Source organism: Lethenteron reissneri, chromosome 25 (assembly GCF_015708825.2).
Source record: "Lethenteron reissneri isolate LAM-NWPU_2019-01 chromosome 25, ASM1570882v1, whole genome shotgun sequence".
NCBI lineage: Eukaryota > Metazoa > Chordata > Hyperoartia > Petromyzontiformes > Petromyzontidae > Lethenteron > Lethenteron reissneri.
In genome coordinates, this window is record NC_083803.1 from 13,091,729 (window position 1) to 13,109,124 (window position 17,396).

Sequence of the window (17,396 nt, forward strand, 5' to 3'; positions counted from 1 at the left end):
ATGAGTGTAGGCTCTGTCAAGAAACATCAGGTTATGAAATGATAGCGCGGAAATTAAAATAATGAGCGTCCAGAAATCCCACAGCAATCATAGTGAGAACAGAGCCCTTTCTTTAGCAATATACTATTTTATGCAAAACATTATTGTACACCACGAATCGTTAGAAGACTACTAAAAACGAGTGGAGTCAGTCAGAATTCAAGATAAAGGTATTTCCCTGCTCAAGCGATCGTAGGACGGCATTCGTCTGGGTTAGGGTCAACTTTGGCGTGTGGTCGGAGCCGTTGGGCCAGCGTTCCATATTTAACGAGCACCTCCAATTCCACATTTCCTTGGCGAAGGCCGTTATGTCATCAGAACCGGGACTGAAGCAGAGCGCAGAATATCACAATCGCCAAATAGCGTGGCTCTGAAAAGCGAGGTTATGGACGCAGTGCAGGCTCGTCTTGTTAACGAGATGACGTGGATGGCACTTAGCAACGCGGGGAAATGGAGTGGCTGCTTTTTAGGCGGCTCCGTCGTGCGACTGGGCCCTTTCGCCACGGTGTGCGCGTCCAGGGTTGTCCAGGCGAAGCGACGCCAGCTCGCCCTGGCAGCGACGCTGTTTCCCCCCGCGCCGTGTTTACGGCGGACGATTTGACACCGGCCTTGTTAAGGAAAACCAAACCAACCGCGGGGGGGGGGCAAGAGGAGACGACCGGGCGGGCAAAAATGACGCCGTGAGGAGAGAGAGATAACCGAGGCACTCGCATCACTCGCGTCCAGAATCAGAATATTTATTTACACTGGAGGAATCCGATGAGCTATAAAGCTCTTGTTCACGGATGTCCAGCTTTGTCGTCGTCGTCGCCGCCGCTTCGAGTCGCCAGGGTTACACCTCCCCGGGCCAGTTGGTGACGACGGATTGGGAAGCCGCGTGGGTTCGTTTGTGATGAAGGTGTAAATCGCCGAGCAACAGCGGGGAATTGCCGCTGAGCTAAGGTGTACCTGGGCAAATTCGCATTCATGAGTGCGGGGGACATACCCTGTGTGACTTGTGAATGTAAAAAGTGAATGAAGGCCTACCCGGTCAAATTTAGTTTGATTAAAAACGAATAGTCATGCAAGGTTTGCTGTTATTGTCATTTTTATTCATCTTTACCCCTTATTACTCGAGGTGTATTTTGAATGACCTGTTGATTTGTAGTCTTGGGCTACGCAGTGGGTCATAGCTCTTGGACAAAACGCTGGGTTACTCCGTGGCATTAGTTTGAGAGGCGACAGTCTAATGATGAGACTCGGGGAAGTCAATAACCAGCCCGCGTTTTGCTGTGTTTCATAACACATGCCACTTGCAAAATATTTATCCACAAGAACTACTAGTCAGCTGCTGAAATGTGAATTTCATTAGTGAATTAAACAAACCCCCTTGCCTGTTTATTAAATGTCTCCCTCTCAAGACTGCACATTAAACATGTTCCTGCTGAAAAAGCAAATCGGTCTACTACAGAACCCTGCACACAGCAGAGCCGCATGTCAAGACGGGGGAAAGACACCAGAATAAACCTCACTTCGAGCTCCAAATCCATTACCGGACTAGCTTCAAGGTCTCTCTCTCATCCTTTTCAGGATCCTCCATGGACTCACTCCTGCTTCCCTCTCCGTGTTCATCTCACTCCACTCCCCTCCATGCACTCTCCTGCCTCTCCCCTCTCAACTTACTCCACTCCCCGCCACGCACTCTCCTGCCTCTCCCCTCTCAACTCACTCCACTTCCCTCCACGCACTCTCCTACCTCGCTCCTCTCATCTCACTCTACTCCTATCCACCCACTATCAACTCCAGCAACCAAGGCTTTCTGTCGAAGCCCCAAATCCGCCTTTGCGCAGTAGGAGGGGTCACCCTTTCGCCGCTGTTGCCCCCATTGTCTTGAACTCCCTTTCTCCGAACCACCTGTACTTTTGACTCCCTGCCTCTATCTTCTTGGTTCTTTCGGTCAAGTGACTTTACCGAAAGAACCAAGAAGATGAATCCCTGCAGTCACGAAAGCTTTAAATCGAAAAAAATCCCTGCCTCTATCCAAGTCCACACTCAAGATATTCTATTTTCCTCTCCCTCCGACGGTCCGTTTTGCTCTATGAAATAAGTGTGCCGCCTTTCCCCCAGTGACGCCCATCACCCACCGCCCTGGGGTACATTGAGGTGCGGTTTGCGTTGTGGACATTTTGTAAATCAATTGGCATAGCGTCCTTCTGAGGCCCCTTCAGGACCCCACCCCTCTGTTCCACAAGGACAATGCAGTCATCACCAAGCGGTGCAGACAGAGCATTTTGTCAGAATATAAGAATACGTTTTTTACCCTTCCTGGCAATAAAACAGGTGCTAAGGTGTTAAAACATAACACAGAAGCCTCTTTGCAAGGAATCATATCTGCATTAACCACACAAACTTGTAGTGAACACGCAAAGAAAAACATTCTCTGGTAATATATGCATTGTCTTTAAAACTGATTGGTCTACACCAGAGACAGCTTTCTTTAGGGACTAGTCTCAACCAGTGTTAGACCAGAGGATGCCAAAAGGCAAATAGCACAAAGACAATACACTATGATGACATTGGTCCCATGATGATAGAGCATTTTGCTTCTTGTACCGGCGTGACTTTGTGAAATGAAACTGTGAGTAAGCAGCGCGCCCGTTGTGCACTCTGCTGAAAGAGAACACCTGGCCCCGGCAACATTTTCTCATAAAAGTCTGCACGTAAATTAGGTTTTGGTTCCATTTTTCGAATTGAAGATTGAGGGCATGCGTGTGTGTGTCTGTGTGGGTGCGTCTGGGTGGGGTGTATGTGAGTGTGCGAGCGGGTGTGAGTGTGCGTGTGTGTGTGTCCATGTTAGTTGTTGAGTGTGTGTGAGTGCATGAGTGGTTGAGTGGGCCTAGTACCCTGTAGATGTCGATAAGAAATCCAGAGAAATGTTTTGCCAGAGTTCTTCCTCGTATTTATTTTCAAGAAATGTTACGGTCGCTTTTCAGGCGCCCTCTGATTTTAACGTGCGTGTTGTGTTTTTTTTTCACTATCCTCATCTCAAAGGCTCAACTCAATTGATGTCAAATACCAGATCTGGAAGCTGGGTGTCGTGTTCACGGACAACGTAAGTAACACATCGTGCGCCTCTTACGAGAACGCGTGCATGCCCATTGATTTATCGGATGCCTTTGTTAAATAAGCTTTCATCTTAAATGGCACCGTAAACTCTCTTAAGTAGTGGTTCCATATGCACAGCTTTCCTTTTAAAACAATAAACGCCCCCTTTTCACGTGCACGCACACACGCGCATGCGCGCGTGTGCGCATGCGCGCGTGTGCGTGCGTGTGTGTGCATCTGGAAGTGCTGCCGCGATGGTTAAGTGTACTCCGCACCACACCTTTATCGAACCAGGTTTGACTCCAAGCCACCGTTGTAGAACCCGTAAAAGTTATCGTTGCCTTTGTTTGATTATGCCCAAAATGAGTGGCAGCCAAAATGGGTGTATGACGGTGCTGGTCCCAACATTATCTTTGCTGACTTTAATAGGTGCTTATGCCCCTGCAGTCGGATGACTTGCACCTTGGCCGTATTGATTTGGAGGAAGTTGTGGTTCCCAGCACAATCCCATTGTAGGTAATTTACTGGTTGAACAGAGACAATGTCTAATAGAGTGACTTGGCTGAAGGTTGCAACCATCAAACTCAGTTACCTCTGGACTACGAGTCCAGCGTGCTGCTTCTACACCATGGCGTCCTTGACCTAAGAGTAACCGGGGTCAAATGAGATGTTTGTGCGTGCGTTCGTGTGTTCGTGTTGGGGGTGAGAGCAGTGACGCCGTGGTTAGAGCAACTGCGCCATAACCCAAGAGGCCTGGGTTCGATTCCTGCCCATGCGCAAAGTCAATTTCATCGTTTGTATCGGAACGAGTAGCCAGTGCGGCGGGCGGACGTGCCCGATGCCAGCGACACGTCTCCCCCCTAGTGTGCCTCGTCAGCCTCTCAGTAGGTGCCCTTCCAACAGCACTTGCGCCAACAGGGTCTGCGCGTCTGAGCGGAGGCGTGCGTGCGTCCGTCCGCGTCCGTTTCTCGCTGCAGTCATTCCTCTACCTGGCCTGGTACATGACCATGTCGGGGCTGGGACACTACAACAACTTTTTCTTCGCCGCCCATCTCCTGGACATCGCCATGGGCTTCAAGACCCTGCGCACGATCCTCTCGTCCGTCACACACAACGGCAAGCAGGTGAGACTCGTGACGCTGTCTGATGGCAGCTTGGGGTGAAATGAATTAAGCTAATTTAAACGAGGCAACACTTTCAGGTGTTCGCATCGGGTCATCGTGTCGCGTTCACAAAAGCGACACCGCGAAAATCTTACCCGAGATAATTGTTCACACGGGCGGGGGGGGGGGGGGGGGGATTAAGTGACACACGGCCATGTAATAAAAGCCTTCCGTGATTTAATAATTGAAGCCCTTTGTCAATCCACTTCAGGATTAAGGCCTCCCCATTGCTGGGCCACTTGGAGGTTTATTTGTTTTACCTTTGCCTCAAGCGAAAATGTGTAATGAGGCCCTCGGCATCGTACGCTCCCTGCAAGCTTTGTGCTCAGTTCTGTTGGCTCCCCTTCTTCAATTCAGTTACAAGGCCAACACGGATGGCAGATTAATGAATGAAGCAACGAACGAACGAACGAATGAACAAACGAATGTGTTTGTGTGTGGCCCTGTCGGGAGCAGCTGGTGCTCACGGTGGGGCTCCTGGCCGTGGTCGTGTACCTCTACACCGTCGTGGCTTTCAACTTCTTCCGCAAGTTCTACAACAAGAGCGAGGATGAGGACGCCCCCGACATGAAGTGTAACGACATGCTCACCGTGAGTCCCCGCCGCCACCGAGGATTGCGTCCCGCTCGGCTGAGCGAGGAGGGGGGGGGGGGGGGGCGACAGCGCATTAGGGGGTCAAGAAGATGGACATTGCACCGGATGTAAAACTACTTGGTGGCGGTGGGGAGGGGGGGTATCTGAGAAGGTAGGCGACTGAGCTCCGTAATTACTTGTGATCGTTGAGCCAGAACCTTTGGAGATCAAAAACTTGATGTTGGCGACCTCTGAGGATACCGTGTTCTCGAGGGCAGTTGAGTTATTTATCTCGGTGTGGCCACAAACGACTGCGTGCAAAAAAAACACAAAGAGCTACTTAAATTTTTTTTTACGTAATTTAGCCCAGCCCAGTTTATACGGATAAAATGTATAAATTATATCGCATAATAGCACACACCCATCCCCAAATGGCATATGCCTGTTGTACGGTTTTGAAATTGTGCATTTGTCCAGCTATTGTAAATGGCAGAGTGGATAAGCAGCTCCAGGGATGATAGACCAAATTATTTGCAGCTCCGCTGAGTTCAAGTCTGCTTGGAGAGAAAATGAACCGGGAGGAATAACAGTGGGTGGCATGACATTTAAAAGTAACGTCCACTCGGGGGCATTACACTTGCCACAATGAATAATTTTGCCTCGATGTATCTGTCTACCCTGCAACTGATTACGTCAACACTTTGTCTCCAATTTGTCTCTCATTGCCGGGGGTAACGAGAGTGGGTGGCAGCGAGAGGAGAGTGGTGGCTCGGGGTTGTTGGAGTGGAGTGGGGGGGGGTGCGTTTTGTGATAACGCGTTGACCACGATTTCAGCCGAGGGAACTCCCCAGGCAGGCTGAGCAAAAAGGAGAGTCGCGCGAAAGGGTGAAGGGGAAAAGAGCAAGCGGGTGTACGGGTGGAACGCTCGAGCTGAGAAGAGCAGTCGAGGAACGATTCATGTGGTGAAGCAAGATTTAACCTGCGTCCTTCACTACGGAGTAAATACAAGCGAAGGTGTATTAATTACGAGCTGGAGTTTGCACTCGCACAGCGTCGAACGAGACCTCGGAGGAATAGGAGATCTATGCCAAGATGTTGTGTGTAACAAAGCCTTCATTGACCGTTGCAATAATGATATTAATGGTGAACTGTGAGAATGTTAAGATATGTTCTCCGTTATAATAACAGTGTAAAGATGTTCGTTCAATGTCTTGCCAAGAGTTGCTGCAGGTAGAATGCTTGAATCGCTGTCGAAAAGCGATAAGTTCCTTGGCTGGTGTTAATGAAATAAGTTCCACCGCTGAGTGGTCAATTCCGTATGGCAGAGACTGGCCCATGCAATGGGAATGTGGAATTCCCATCATTATTTCAGGTCGGTCAGCAGATGATGAGACCTGCCACATTGCTCATTCGAGCATCGGCACAACACTGCCTTTGAGTATCGGTCTCTATAATAAGAGTGCATACACCTGAGTGACTGTGGCGTCAAGATGATGTACTGCTGTGATGAGATAAACACGCCTCTCCTACTTGCCGTGATAAGATAATGGCATCAAGATTGGCCGTTTAACTCAGCCATTTATTTAAGCTGCTAAGGGCTCACATTGAGCCATTCAGCTCTGTGTTGCGAGAATGTCCACAGATCTAGACCGTGGGCAGTTACAGAACATTGCAGGGAGGGAATGTGCAATCGAACTAACAAGAGCGGAAAGCAATTGTATTTACACGAAACCCACGCCAGAAATGACTGCCAACAGAATAGACAATAGTGCTGAAATACAAATCGGAAACGCTGTAAGAAAATCCATCGCAGATCTATGTAAATAAAAACTGTGTATGCAGCCTCCGGCATTATGGAGCTTGGTTATAGCAATCACAATTGTGGCAAAAGTGATCCTGCTTCATGGCCTTAACACGCATGGCTAAAGAAGGTATCTTTGGAATATTAAGTTTGGTTATGAGGACATTCCTACAAGTGGGTGCTGCGCAAGAGAAGGCCTTGGAACCAGTATAAGTTCTTGATCTAAACTCTTAAACTATTATAAAACTATAGATTTTACCAGGTAAGGCCCCTTGAGCTATATAGCTCTTTTTCAGAAGCGACCTGGCCACAAATGATAGCCCAATGAAGTGGCTTTTCGTGTGGAAATTGATAGCAGCCAAATACTCTGAACACATATTGACTCTAAATGTAGAGGGAAATTCCGGAGGACCCGGATAAAAATCCACATGACCACGGGGAGAGAGACATGCAAACTCCAAATATGCAGGTGTCAGGGGCAGGATCAAACCCACGACCTCCTGTATACCCGGCGAGGTTGTTAACATCTCGCCATCGTGGTCAACAGGCAATCAAGTTTGTCTCGGTTTCTTGGGATCTTTAATGTCAGTTAAATCCTGAGCCTATTTGGATTTAAGAACGTGCTCGAGGATGATCGCCCAGTGTTGATGTCTACATAACTCCGGCGAGGAGAGATTGGTGACTCACACTCGGAGATTTCTTCTTGGCCCCAGCGGCTTCTCACGCGGGCACTGCGCTTGCAATCATTACGGGACTTGGCATTTCAAGTCTCATTCTCCGTACAGCAATCATTATTTAAATGCGGGCTGCTCATAAAGGTATAATCCGTTATAAAATATTTAAATTGGACAGCATTGTTTGACCTGCGTCGTTGGAATGTCGACGACGTATTTCTTTCTTGTAGTATAGTTTTATAAGTGTATTGTTGTATAATCCAGCTTGAACTGCTGTCATAATAGTTCTTTTATTTTCTAATCGGTCATAACTTTTATGGGCACCATGCACTTGGTGCACTAACACATACGGTCTTTAAAAATAAGTGTATAAAAGAGATGAATCTCAGTTGAACACGTAGGCTTTCACGACCAATATTTTTCATAATAAAGGTTTTTGGGTTAGATCGCATAATTATAAATGTGTCGTAACCCTCCACCACCCGACACGGCCAATTAGGAAGGAATTTGTCACGTAAACAAAATGCCAAATAGTTACTACTTCAGCCAAATTGTTTTCATTCTGCCTATTGCCTTTCCTGTGCTTTAATTTTAAGTGTGTGCATATTCACGTAATTTACATTTTTATATTTGTAACACAAATATGCACAAGAGACTAAATGTATTTACAAGGACCATAAATAAACTGGCCGTGCATTTCTCGATAAAAATTATTCCACGAAACAACGTATTTCTAATGTTCACTTATGTAGCATTAAGCGTTTCCATATAATTGCTTTATTTATGTGTTCCCAAGGGAATTAAGATAGAGCAAAAGTGTTTTTTTTAAACGGCACAGTTGGTTTTTTACTATCAACCATCAAAATGCTTTATAAAATAGTAATTTTTTTTCTGGCATTGGCTTTTGTGTTTAACATTTGCAGGCTGGCAAACAATCAAATTTACCAGGGCCTAATCCCAGCAAATCCACCGCTTTTCCCGCTTTCCCAACTAATCCGTAGAAATCCCTGCTTTCTGCATGCACGCCTCCGACTGACAGGGCCCCTTGATTAGACCAAGTCGGCACGCTAATGTAATCAACCTGACCTTAAAGCCACTAATGTAGTCAAAATGATGGCACTCTTCTAACTGTCTTCTGAAAGGATGTCCTTCTGTGACTAAGGGCGCCACACTAAGGTGAGCGTAGATCGTGAGTTCGTGGAGGGCGATCCAATTTAATGGTTCCGCGCGAGTTGGTTCCTTGTGCTTATTGCTTCTCACTCCTGGACAGGCTCATTCAGGTCCACATATAGGGTGTCCACAAGTACTGGTTTTCCCACGATGTCCTTTTTTTTTAGGGAATTATTCTGCGAAATTTGTAAGTCTCCCCAGGAATTAAAAACTCCCGTCTTTTTGTCAGTTGCCATTGCAGTTCTCCCCTCTGCCGGTATTGTGAGATATTTTTTCCCGCGATATGTTTTTTTTTTGGTGACTCAGAGGTCACTACCCTACCCAATGGAGGTTTGCGTAGGCATGACACAATAGCCCGGTGTTGCACCTCCTCCTCCTTCTCACGTGTATTTCTAGCCCGTTTTTCACGACTTGCACAAATACACAAATAACTCCTTTGATCAAAGTTAGCAAGAATACTACCATATTTCACAAATTTTCTGTCAAAACAACAAAGAGTATTTCCAAGAATTACCTCAGGATCTTTAAACGTATTTTAATAAATGTACAAATAATTAGAACATTAATTTCGTGGCACGTACTTTTATCTTCTCTGTACGAGTCACATTGATTGTACGAGTCGAGTTGCTCTAACCGTGTTTGTGAAAATGACTTGACGGATGGCCTCTGACTTTATCAAGAATGCGTGATATGCATTCGGGTGTCTGTATTGCAAGGGCGGTCACGTCGAAACCCATGCCAATGTGAATCACCCACAGACTGATGAATTCAGCAATGTTTATTTTATCAATTTACAAAACCCCATTTTTTTTAACATGTTTTTTAAAATATATATAGAAAATATAAAAACTCTACTTTGATCTATAACAACAATTTTCCAGTTCGCTCGCGACCCTTTTGCTTCTTAAAATTGGTGGGAAACGGTTAAGTGGTCCAGAAAGAGCAGTGCCAGACATTGATGGAATTCCTTCTGGGTGACACGTGCGTGAGTTGGGCTCTCACTGGAGTTATTTTTATTGACTTTTCCTTTTTTTCATGTATATCTTTTTTTACAATGCAATACTTTTAATTCAGTTCACTTAGCTTGAGACATGCACGTGCGAGGTTAATTGTTACACCACAGGTCTGTGAGAGACACCCCGACGGCTTGGGGAGAGACCTTCAACCCCGCTGCAGATTTATAATGGCTGCTGCTGCTGATGATGACAACGACGACGACAACCACGACGACGACGATATAATGTATAATAACACTGCTCACGTCCTCCTGCTCCCACGTCCCACCGGCTGCAGTGCTACATCTTCCACATGTACGTGGGCGTGCGGGCGGGCGGCGGGATTGGCGATGAGATCGAGGACCCGGCGGGTGACCCTTACGAACTGTGGCGCATGGTCTTCGATATCACCTTCTTCTTTTTCGTCATCGTCATCCTCCTCGCCATCATCCAGGGTGAGCCGTCCACCACAGACACCAGGAAACCGGATGAGGGTGGGCAGGGGGGGCGGGGGGGGGGTGCTTCCACTTTTGTTTCAGATAATCATGTGCCCTTAGCCCCAAGTCAAATCAAAGTGGTGTCTCCTCCTTGCTCAGATGAGCAAATGAGTGACGTTTATCTCCACTTGGTGGCCCGCTGGTGGCCTTTAATGTCGCATTCCCACAGTGGACTCTGAGTCTCTGTATAGAACTAATCAAGGTGTGGTACTCACTTTGTTTACCCCAGAGGGATGATGAACCGAGTAGACCCCTGAACGAGATTTGAACTTGTGACCTTCCAATCGTGATTCAAGCATGTTAACCACAGTGCCATTATTCCTTAAATAATTAAAATCCATTTCGAACAGCCACGGATGAAAGTAGCCTCTAGCAATCCAGAGCCCTTACAGCTCGGTAATGAACAGGAGGAGTGGCGGTGCAAGTGGTGGTTGGCGCAATGTGCTATGAACCCGGCACAGTTTGATTCCCGGGCACAGCATTTCTCGGTCGATATGGGCATCCTACAACCAGTTCGTACCAGTTGGGAGCCGTAAAGGGACCGCCACACGCTTGTGCACCGTGTGGACCGAGAGGCCGAGAGTGACGCCTCTTGCGTGCAGGTTTCGAGTTGCAGTTTAAGAATAAAACGTGAACCGACCTGAACGTAGTCTCCGATTCCACCGTTGTGCGTGCGCGTGCCGACATCCGGCTCCGCTGGCATACACTGGATACAGGCCGTACAGTTGGGAAGTGCTCCACGCAGCAGGCAAAAAATTGCACTTGCCCAATTGGCCTTGTATGCGAGCGTCCATTCTTCCACCCAGGACCACACAATAACCCGAAGAGAATTTTTCAAACAATGCATATTTTTAGAAGATGCTAAACACGCAGTCGTGCGACTGAGCGTGATTTATCCTCGAGTGTTTTTGTGCGTGCTAATTAGGAGTCGTGTGCTTTGTGCTTAATGTATTGGGACGGTTTTCAAAAAAAAAAATTTGAGGGGTTTAATCCATTCATCAGAAACTTAAGTCTATGCAGACAATTACAGGAAGTGATTTGTGTGAGGGGCAATTTAAATTTTCTCACACTTTCCAATTTTTTGCGGCTTAATATAGCGCATACCAATGTTAACCCTTTAGCCTTAAAATGAAACATTCCATTTCAATGTAAGTACATACTCATACATTTGTAAATCCAGTCAATTTAACCATTTTTTAAAGAATATATAGAGGTTATTTTATTTGATTTAAACTAATCACAATCATTTTTATTATAATTCATGAACATGTTCGTCTGGTCAAGGCTTGTAAAAAAAACACATTTGCTGATGTGGATAGTGCACCATTGCAAGAGCACATGAAATACTGCAATACATCGAATTGGCAGTTGTACAATATAATTAATATAATTATTATACTCTTAAGCCAAAACGTGCGAAGACGCTGCATGCTCTCCCCGGTTGCTCTGCGTGTCTGGCGATCTTCGCTCGCCCCCAAGCCACTGAGATGTCAGCACACAAAAGCGCTTCGCCTGTGACTGACCGTGGCCTCGTCTAAAGACTCCCCGTGTCCACGCAGTGACTTGAACTTTAACCTCCCGGTGCCAAGTCAGGGTGGTGATGTGGCCCAGCGGTAGCGCGCGATTACCGTTTGCTGCAGTCGTTCACGGTCCGATCTCCAGTGGCCGCCCTGGCTATTACTGCGCGGTGTGTGTGTTCGCCGTGAAAAAAAATGTACGCGGCCACTCGCTTCGCAGTGGACGTTAAAAGACCCCGCGACGTGGTTTGCAAAAGTAAGCCTTTGTGCGCCTGTATGGAAGGTCCGAATGTGAAAAATGACACGCAAATTACTCGATTGGGATCATACATTACAATCATCATCAGCCCCGACTGTGAAAACTTGGAGGACCCCCCCCCCCCCAAAAAAAGCATAAAGCTCAGAGAGGCCTTCTTGGGCAAACAAGCGTCAGTTACACGACAAGTGGCTCCACGTTCCCACAGCTTGAGCCCGTGCCTTAGGAATACGATAACAAAAAACCAAAACAAACAACTCATAAAAGGAGACGCCGCTAAGATGCGGCGTGGGATCTTCAACCCCTTCAGAGATGGCAGCTCACTTTGTGCAGATCGCGCGCGTGACGTTCTGCGGTGAAACGCACGCTCGGGGAAATGTACCCCACTTGACGGGGGCCCGCCGCCGTGCGCGTGCACGCGCGCTCATCCCACGCGGGTTCATGTCGAGCGCTCGGCCGCGGCAAGCGACCTCCCCACTCTCGTCGAGCATCGGCGCGGCCCTCGAAACCGAGAAATACGATTAAATTCGAAAAATCCCACGCTGCTTGGGGAACGCAGCTTACAGATTTTTGCCTTCGTTCCCCCTACACCCCCCACCCTCCACCCCCCCTAGCATGAATATTCATCTGTGGTGGATGCATCCTTGAAATGAATGCTCATCACCAAGAACGGTTAATAGCCCTTCAACGTAAACAATGGTGACTCTTTTGTGAAACATGGAACAGAAGGTGAAGCTATTTTAGGTTCTCTCTCGTTCTCCCGCGCTGCTGTCATTTCCACTTCAATCCGGAGGCACTGGAGACACTTCCCCTCCCTTCAGGCGCGTGGGAACAATTTTGCAGTTGCGGGATGGGGAGCAGCCACTGGGGCCCGTGTCAATTAGCCACGGAGGCCCCTTGAAGACTGTTTATGGGGTACGGCGATGGCCTTGATGCACCTGATAACGGGGTGCGGGGTAGGAAAGTTTTCCCCCCTGCCCTAATTTCTGATCCCCTCGTGCCCGTTTCGTCATCGTTGTAGTTAGTCCGTGTGCAGTGGCCAACTCTTCCCAGTCGGGTAGAGCACGGGCGCAATAATATTCACTCGCGATTTATTGCAAACTATTTTTTTTTTTATGAACAGCAAAGGAGCCCTTTGATAATTCTACCCCGGAAATTGATCACATTGTCAACTCCTTGTGAACTGACTCCGTGCAACAGCGTAGGTTTTGGGGGGTCGTGCCGTGTCTCTCTCTCTCTCAAGTGTTTTTGGCTTATGTCGTGTGTTCCGCCTGGCGTCCAACGTTTCGCTCCACGTGCTGGGAGTTTATTCGTGAACTGAAAATATTTTTTTTAAAGATCGATGAGGTTCCTGAAGCAATTCCCAGCACATGGAGTTAAACATCAGGCATCTTGCCGAACAACATGCAGCGCAGTGCAACCTTGTGAAGACACATGGGAAAAGCTTGACCGCATGCAAAATTGCGATCGTGCTGACCACTAGCCTATCCAGCAGCCAGATCAAAATCTGAATCTTTATTTATCCTGGAGAAACCCAGTGAGCTATGAAGCTCTTTTTCACAGATGTCTGGTCGGGGTGGGTCAGAAAGTTACAACAACAAACAGTACAAAAAGTGATTGCAGTGTAGGAAAGGGAAGCAAATCACAAAAAATGTATCCGTAAAAATTGATAACGAATATAAGTACAAATTGTAAAAGTATATCGATCCCTGCCGATTGGAAGGGAGATGCCAATGTTTTTAAGCTGCGTGCCTGCTGTTCCTCCGTCACAGGTCTAATCATCGACGCTTTTGGGGAGCTGAGAGACCAACAGGAGCAAGTCAAGGAGGACATGGAGGTGGGAGTTCAAAGCACATGGCCCCGTACACCCAGCCCGCGCTCTGAGGAGCTCACGCATCGGTCATTCGCACTGCGGTTCAAAGAGTTGTTTATTCGTGCAGTAGCAAAGATCCTCCTCTTCGAAGTACTCACTTGCATATTATCTTTCATGTTCCATTTTCATAAGGGGATTTGGGTGAGTCGAGAGAGATTGTCGATGTTTTGAATGTGGTGGAAAACATTGCTAAATAAATTTGCCGCCAAAAGGAAGAGTTGTTTTCATTCATCATGAACAATTGCTCTCCGTTATTATTTGACTCTTACTTTTTAGCATTGCCATTGTTCACTCATCTTTCCCCATCAAAATACCACATCCCCTGCATAAACCTGTCTTAGCATGGAAGTGAATGAACGGCAAAGGCCACGCGGCTTACCCATCGCTTTAGTTTCCCGCGTCTCTAGCTGCGTCTGCACCCCGCGTTATCGGCATGCAAATTTACAAACGTGAGCTTTTGCACCGCAAAATACTGTACTCATTCGTGCAAATGCAAAATGACCACCACCCCCCCCCCCCCCCCCCCCCCTTTAACAAAAATGTCGCTATCCTTTTCAAGACCAAATGCTTCATCTGCGGGATGGGCAATGACTACTTCGACACGGTGCCGCACGGTTTCGAGACGCACACCCTGCAGGAACACAACCTCGCCAACTACATGTGAGTGGCCCCCTGGATATTAAAATTTCTTGTTTACCCGCTTTGGAGCGGCCGTTGGACAGATCTCTTGAAAATGTGTTTATCGTTTATTTTTTCCAACAACACATTTGGGCTGTGCATGAGGGCTGAGCGGTAGTGCGTTTGCCAAAAAACTGCTTCATTAGATTCGTGGTTCTAGCCCAGTTGGCTGCCCTGGTTAATACTGCGGGTGTATTAACCAACAAAATACACGGCGTGCACAAAGAATACGACGAGCATAGTTGTGCCAAATTTTAGTTTTGTCGCCTTTGTGGGACGTCATTATATTTGCATTCCCTCACTCAATCATTTTTGTAATGAAATGTGATGCAAGGGGGGCTTTTTGTATACGCGTTGTATACACTTACCGTTTATAGCACAGATCGATATACAGACTCGATACTTGGTTTTTTGCCAAACATTCTCCCCAGTTATTAAACACTTTGGCAAATAGCTAACTTAACCAACTGTCACCAAACCTTAGAATGGTAATGTTTGTTCCACTGAAGCCACAGGAACAAAAATGTACACACAGGCACGGACATATAAACAAGATACACACACACACGTGTTAAAATGCTTATGTATATTACATGATATTTTACATTCCACAACACAGAGGGGTTTGAAGGCCACAGTCGCAACAGCCCATCTTGCCTTAAGATGCTGACATTAATGGGACCTTTTTGGTTAACTAAGGCTCTGAAAGAGGTCACTTTAAAGCCCGCAGCCTATACACAGCACTGACCCCGCAAGGCTAATGCTGGAGACGGGCACGAATTGGTGCTACATTTAGATGGTATCGCAAACGCACGTTTTATGACCCCGTGATAAACCCACATATTGGCTCGACACAAGCACGAGGTTTATTGCTCGATAAACATAAAACAAATGAGAAATGCAATTATGTCTTTAACAAGGCAGCTGTAATAAAGTTGGCCACGTGTTACATCACTTTTAGGGGTGGTGGCCAGTGTCACGTGGTGCTGTAAGCAGTTGATCCACGACCACAGAGTGATCCACTGGGTGCCTTCGTAAATGTCTGGGTTTAGCAATCCGTGGCTTCGAAAACATCCGCGTCGCCAACGCGGCCGAGACTCATTTATTTATGCATTTATTTAAACAAATATTGAAACAGGCACTCGGACGAAAAGGGTTTCAAAATCAATCACACCTGCAATGAACTAGATTTACGAGGGATCGCATGGGAACCATATTCAATTTGGGGGGCTCGGGGTGGTGACGAAGGCAAGTGTCTGTGACGACTGCTGGCTACTGTTGTTCATACACCCGTGGTTTCTACGTCAGCTTTCCTTAAATTAATTGCACTTATAAAACTGTTTTTGTTTTTATACGCATTTTACATATTTGTCTAGCCGTGCTGAAGGCTAGAAGATCCAATAAGTAGCCGAGCTCTCCGAAGCATACGTCGCAATTGTAATTGCCCAGATAACAGTTGGTGCATTTTCACTAATCCGAGTTTGCTGGCTAATCAGCATCTTATCTCTGTACCCAGGCAGCAGCAGGTCATCGAGGGGTAACTCTCGTGCATTCAGTGCACACTGCCCTATATTTAATTTTGCGCTGAATTACACTTAGACGTGCCCTGCATTACATTTAAACCTGTGTTGTGGTTTTTTTTTGTCAAGTGCCCGGTGCTCGACCGTCAAATGCCACTTGCTTTTACGCAGAATCGCTGCGGCGCACGTGATTCAGGGTTAAACTGCCAGTGGAATCGCACTGCTTCCAAATACTCGTCCGGATGTGGTCGGAACGCTCAACAACCAACCCTAAGTTTTCGAGTTTAAATTCAGATCAGTGGCTTACTCAGCCCATCCATCTCCAGAAGGACAACAGCTGTCAATCCCTACGAGGCACACTCGCCATAGGAATGTGGAATATCCGCCACTGGCTCAAGAGCCAGATGAGCATTACCCTACTCTCGTTTGACTCGACACGGCGTCTTGACGACAGGATTGCTCAAGGGTCGCACGGCTACCTCTTGAGAGTTGAAACCAGAGCCACTTGTGGGTCTCTCTCAGCCATTCCTCATTTTCAGGTTCATTGTTATCAGGGCTGCAGGTAATGGCAATGTTAATCTCACTCCGGCGTCTGCTAAAGCCGCCAATAGTGTCTGTGTCTGTGTTGCTCACTAGACTACTGCGCTGATAATCTGAAGACTGCTGCATTTAGACAATATAGGAGTTCGTATCGTGATGGCGGTGGTTCGCTTGCGGAATGGCATCACTTCATTAACAGCATGCACGGTGCTATTTGGATATAGCCTTGATATAGATACTATTAACACCATGTTGAAGATTCTAGATTAGAAGCTTTCATGACTGCAAGGATTCATACTCTTAGTTTTTTCGGTAAAGTCACGTAGGTAAAAAAATGAAATTTAAATTAATAAAAAATAAAATAATAAAAATCACGACGTTTCGGAGGCAACACAAGTCTCCGTCATCAGGTGGGACCGTCACAGCCAGATTAGCTGCATCACTTGATGCAGCTAATCACTTGATGCAGCAAATCTGGCTGTGACGGTCCCACCTGATGACAGAGACTTGTGTTGCCTCCGACACGTCGATTTTTATTATTTTATTTTTATTAATTTTAATTTCATTTTTTTACCTACGTGACTTTAACGAAAAAACTAAGAGTACCATGTTGAAGTCCTAAAAAGTATTGAGGTGTTGTATGGTAGCGTCGAACACCATGGCTATCGAGGGTATTGCGAATGCAGAGACTTGTTTCATACATCGTCATCACAGTCACCAAATGACAGAACCACGCCCGGCCACCAGTTGTCTCACAAATGATGATGTTTACACATCGCACAAGGTACTCATGTAAGGCTGAGTCTTCCTAAGCAAGGACCAGGACCGGTTCAAATATTTTCTACTGTTGTTAGCCATGAGTGGGAAATAAAACTCTTGATTGCCAGGTCCGTAGCACTAACCACTACACTGCTGCCACCCTCATCATGATCACCAAAATAATCAGAAGCTTGCATGACAGCAAAGAATCGGCAGTAATCGTAACTGAGAGTTACTGAATAAGACTCACTTAAAAT

The 17,396-nt window shown here is 46.7% G+C and overlaps 1 protein-coding gene across 1 annotated transcript in view; it reads left to right on the forward strand.

Moving 5' to 3' along the window:
* LOC133347254 (ryanodine receptor 2-like) overlaps positions 1–17,396 on the forward strand; it is a 323,764-nt gene that overhangs the window by 299,221 nt on the left and 7,147 nt on the right. Inside the window, 6 exon segments of the mRNA XM_061559372.1 lie at positions 3,070–3,130; positions 4,101–4,247; positions 4,743–4,877; positions 9,798–9,954; positions 13,542–13,606; positions 14,202–14,302. Of these exon segments, the coding sequence (XP_061415356.1) occupies positions 3,070–3,130; positions 4,101–4,247; positions 4,743–4,877; positions 9,798–9,954; positions 13,542–13,606; positions 14,202–14,302 (666 nt within the window).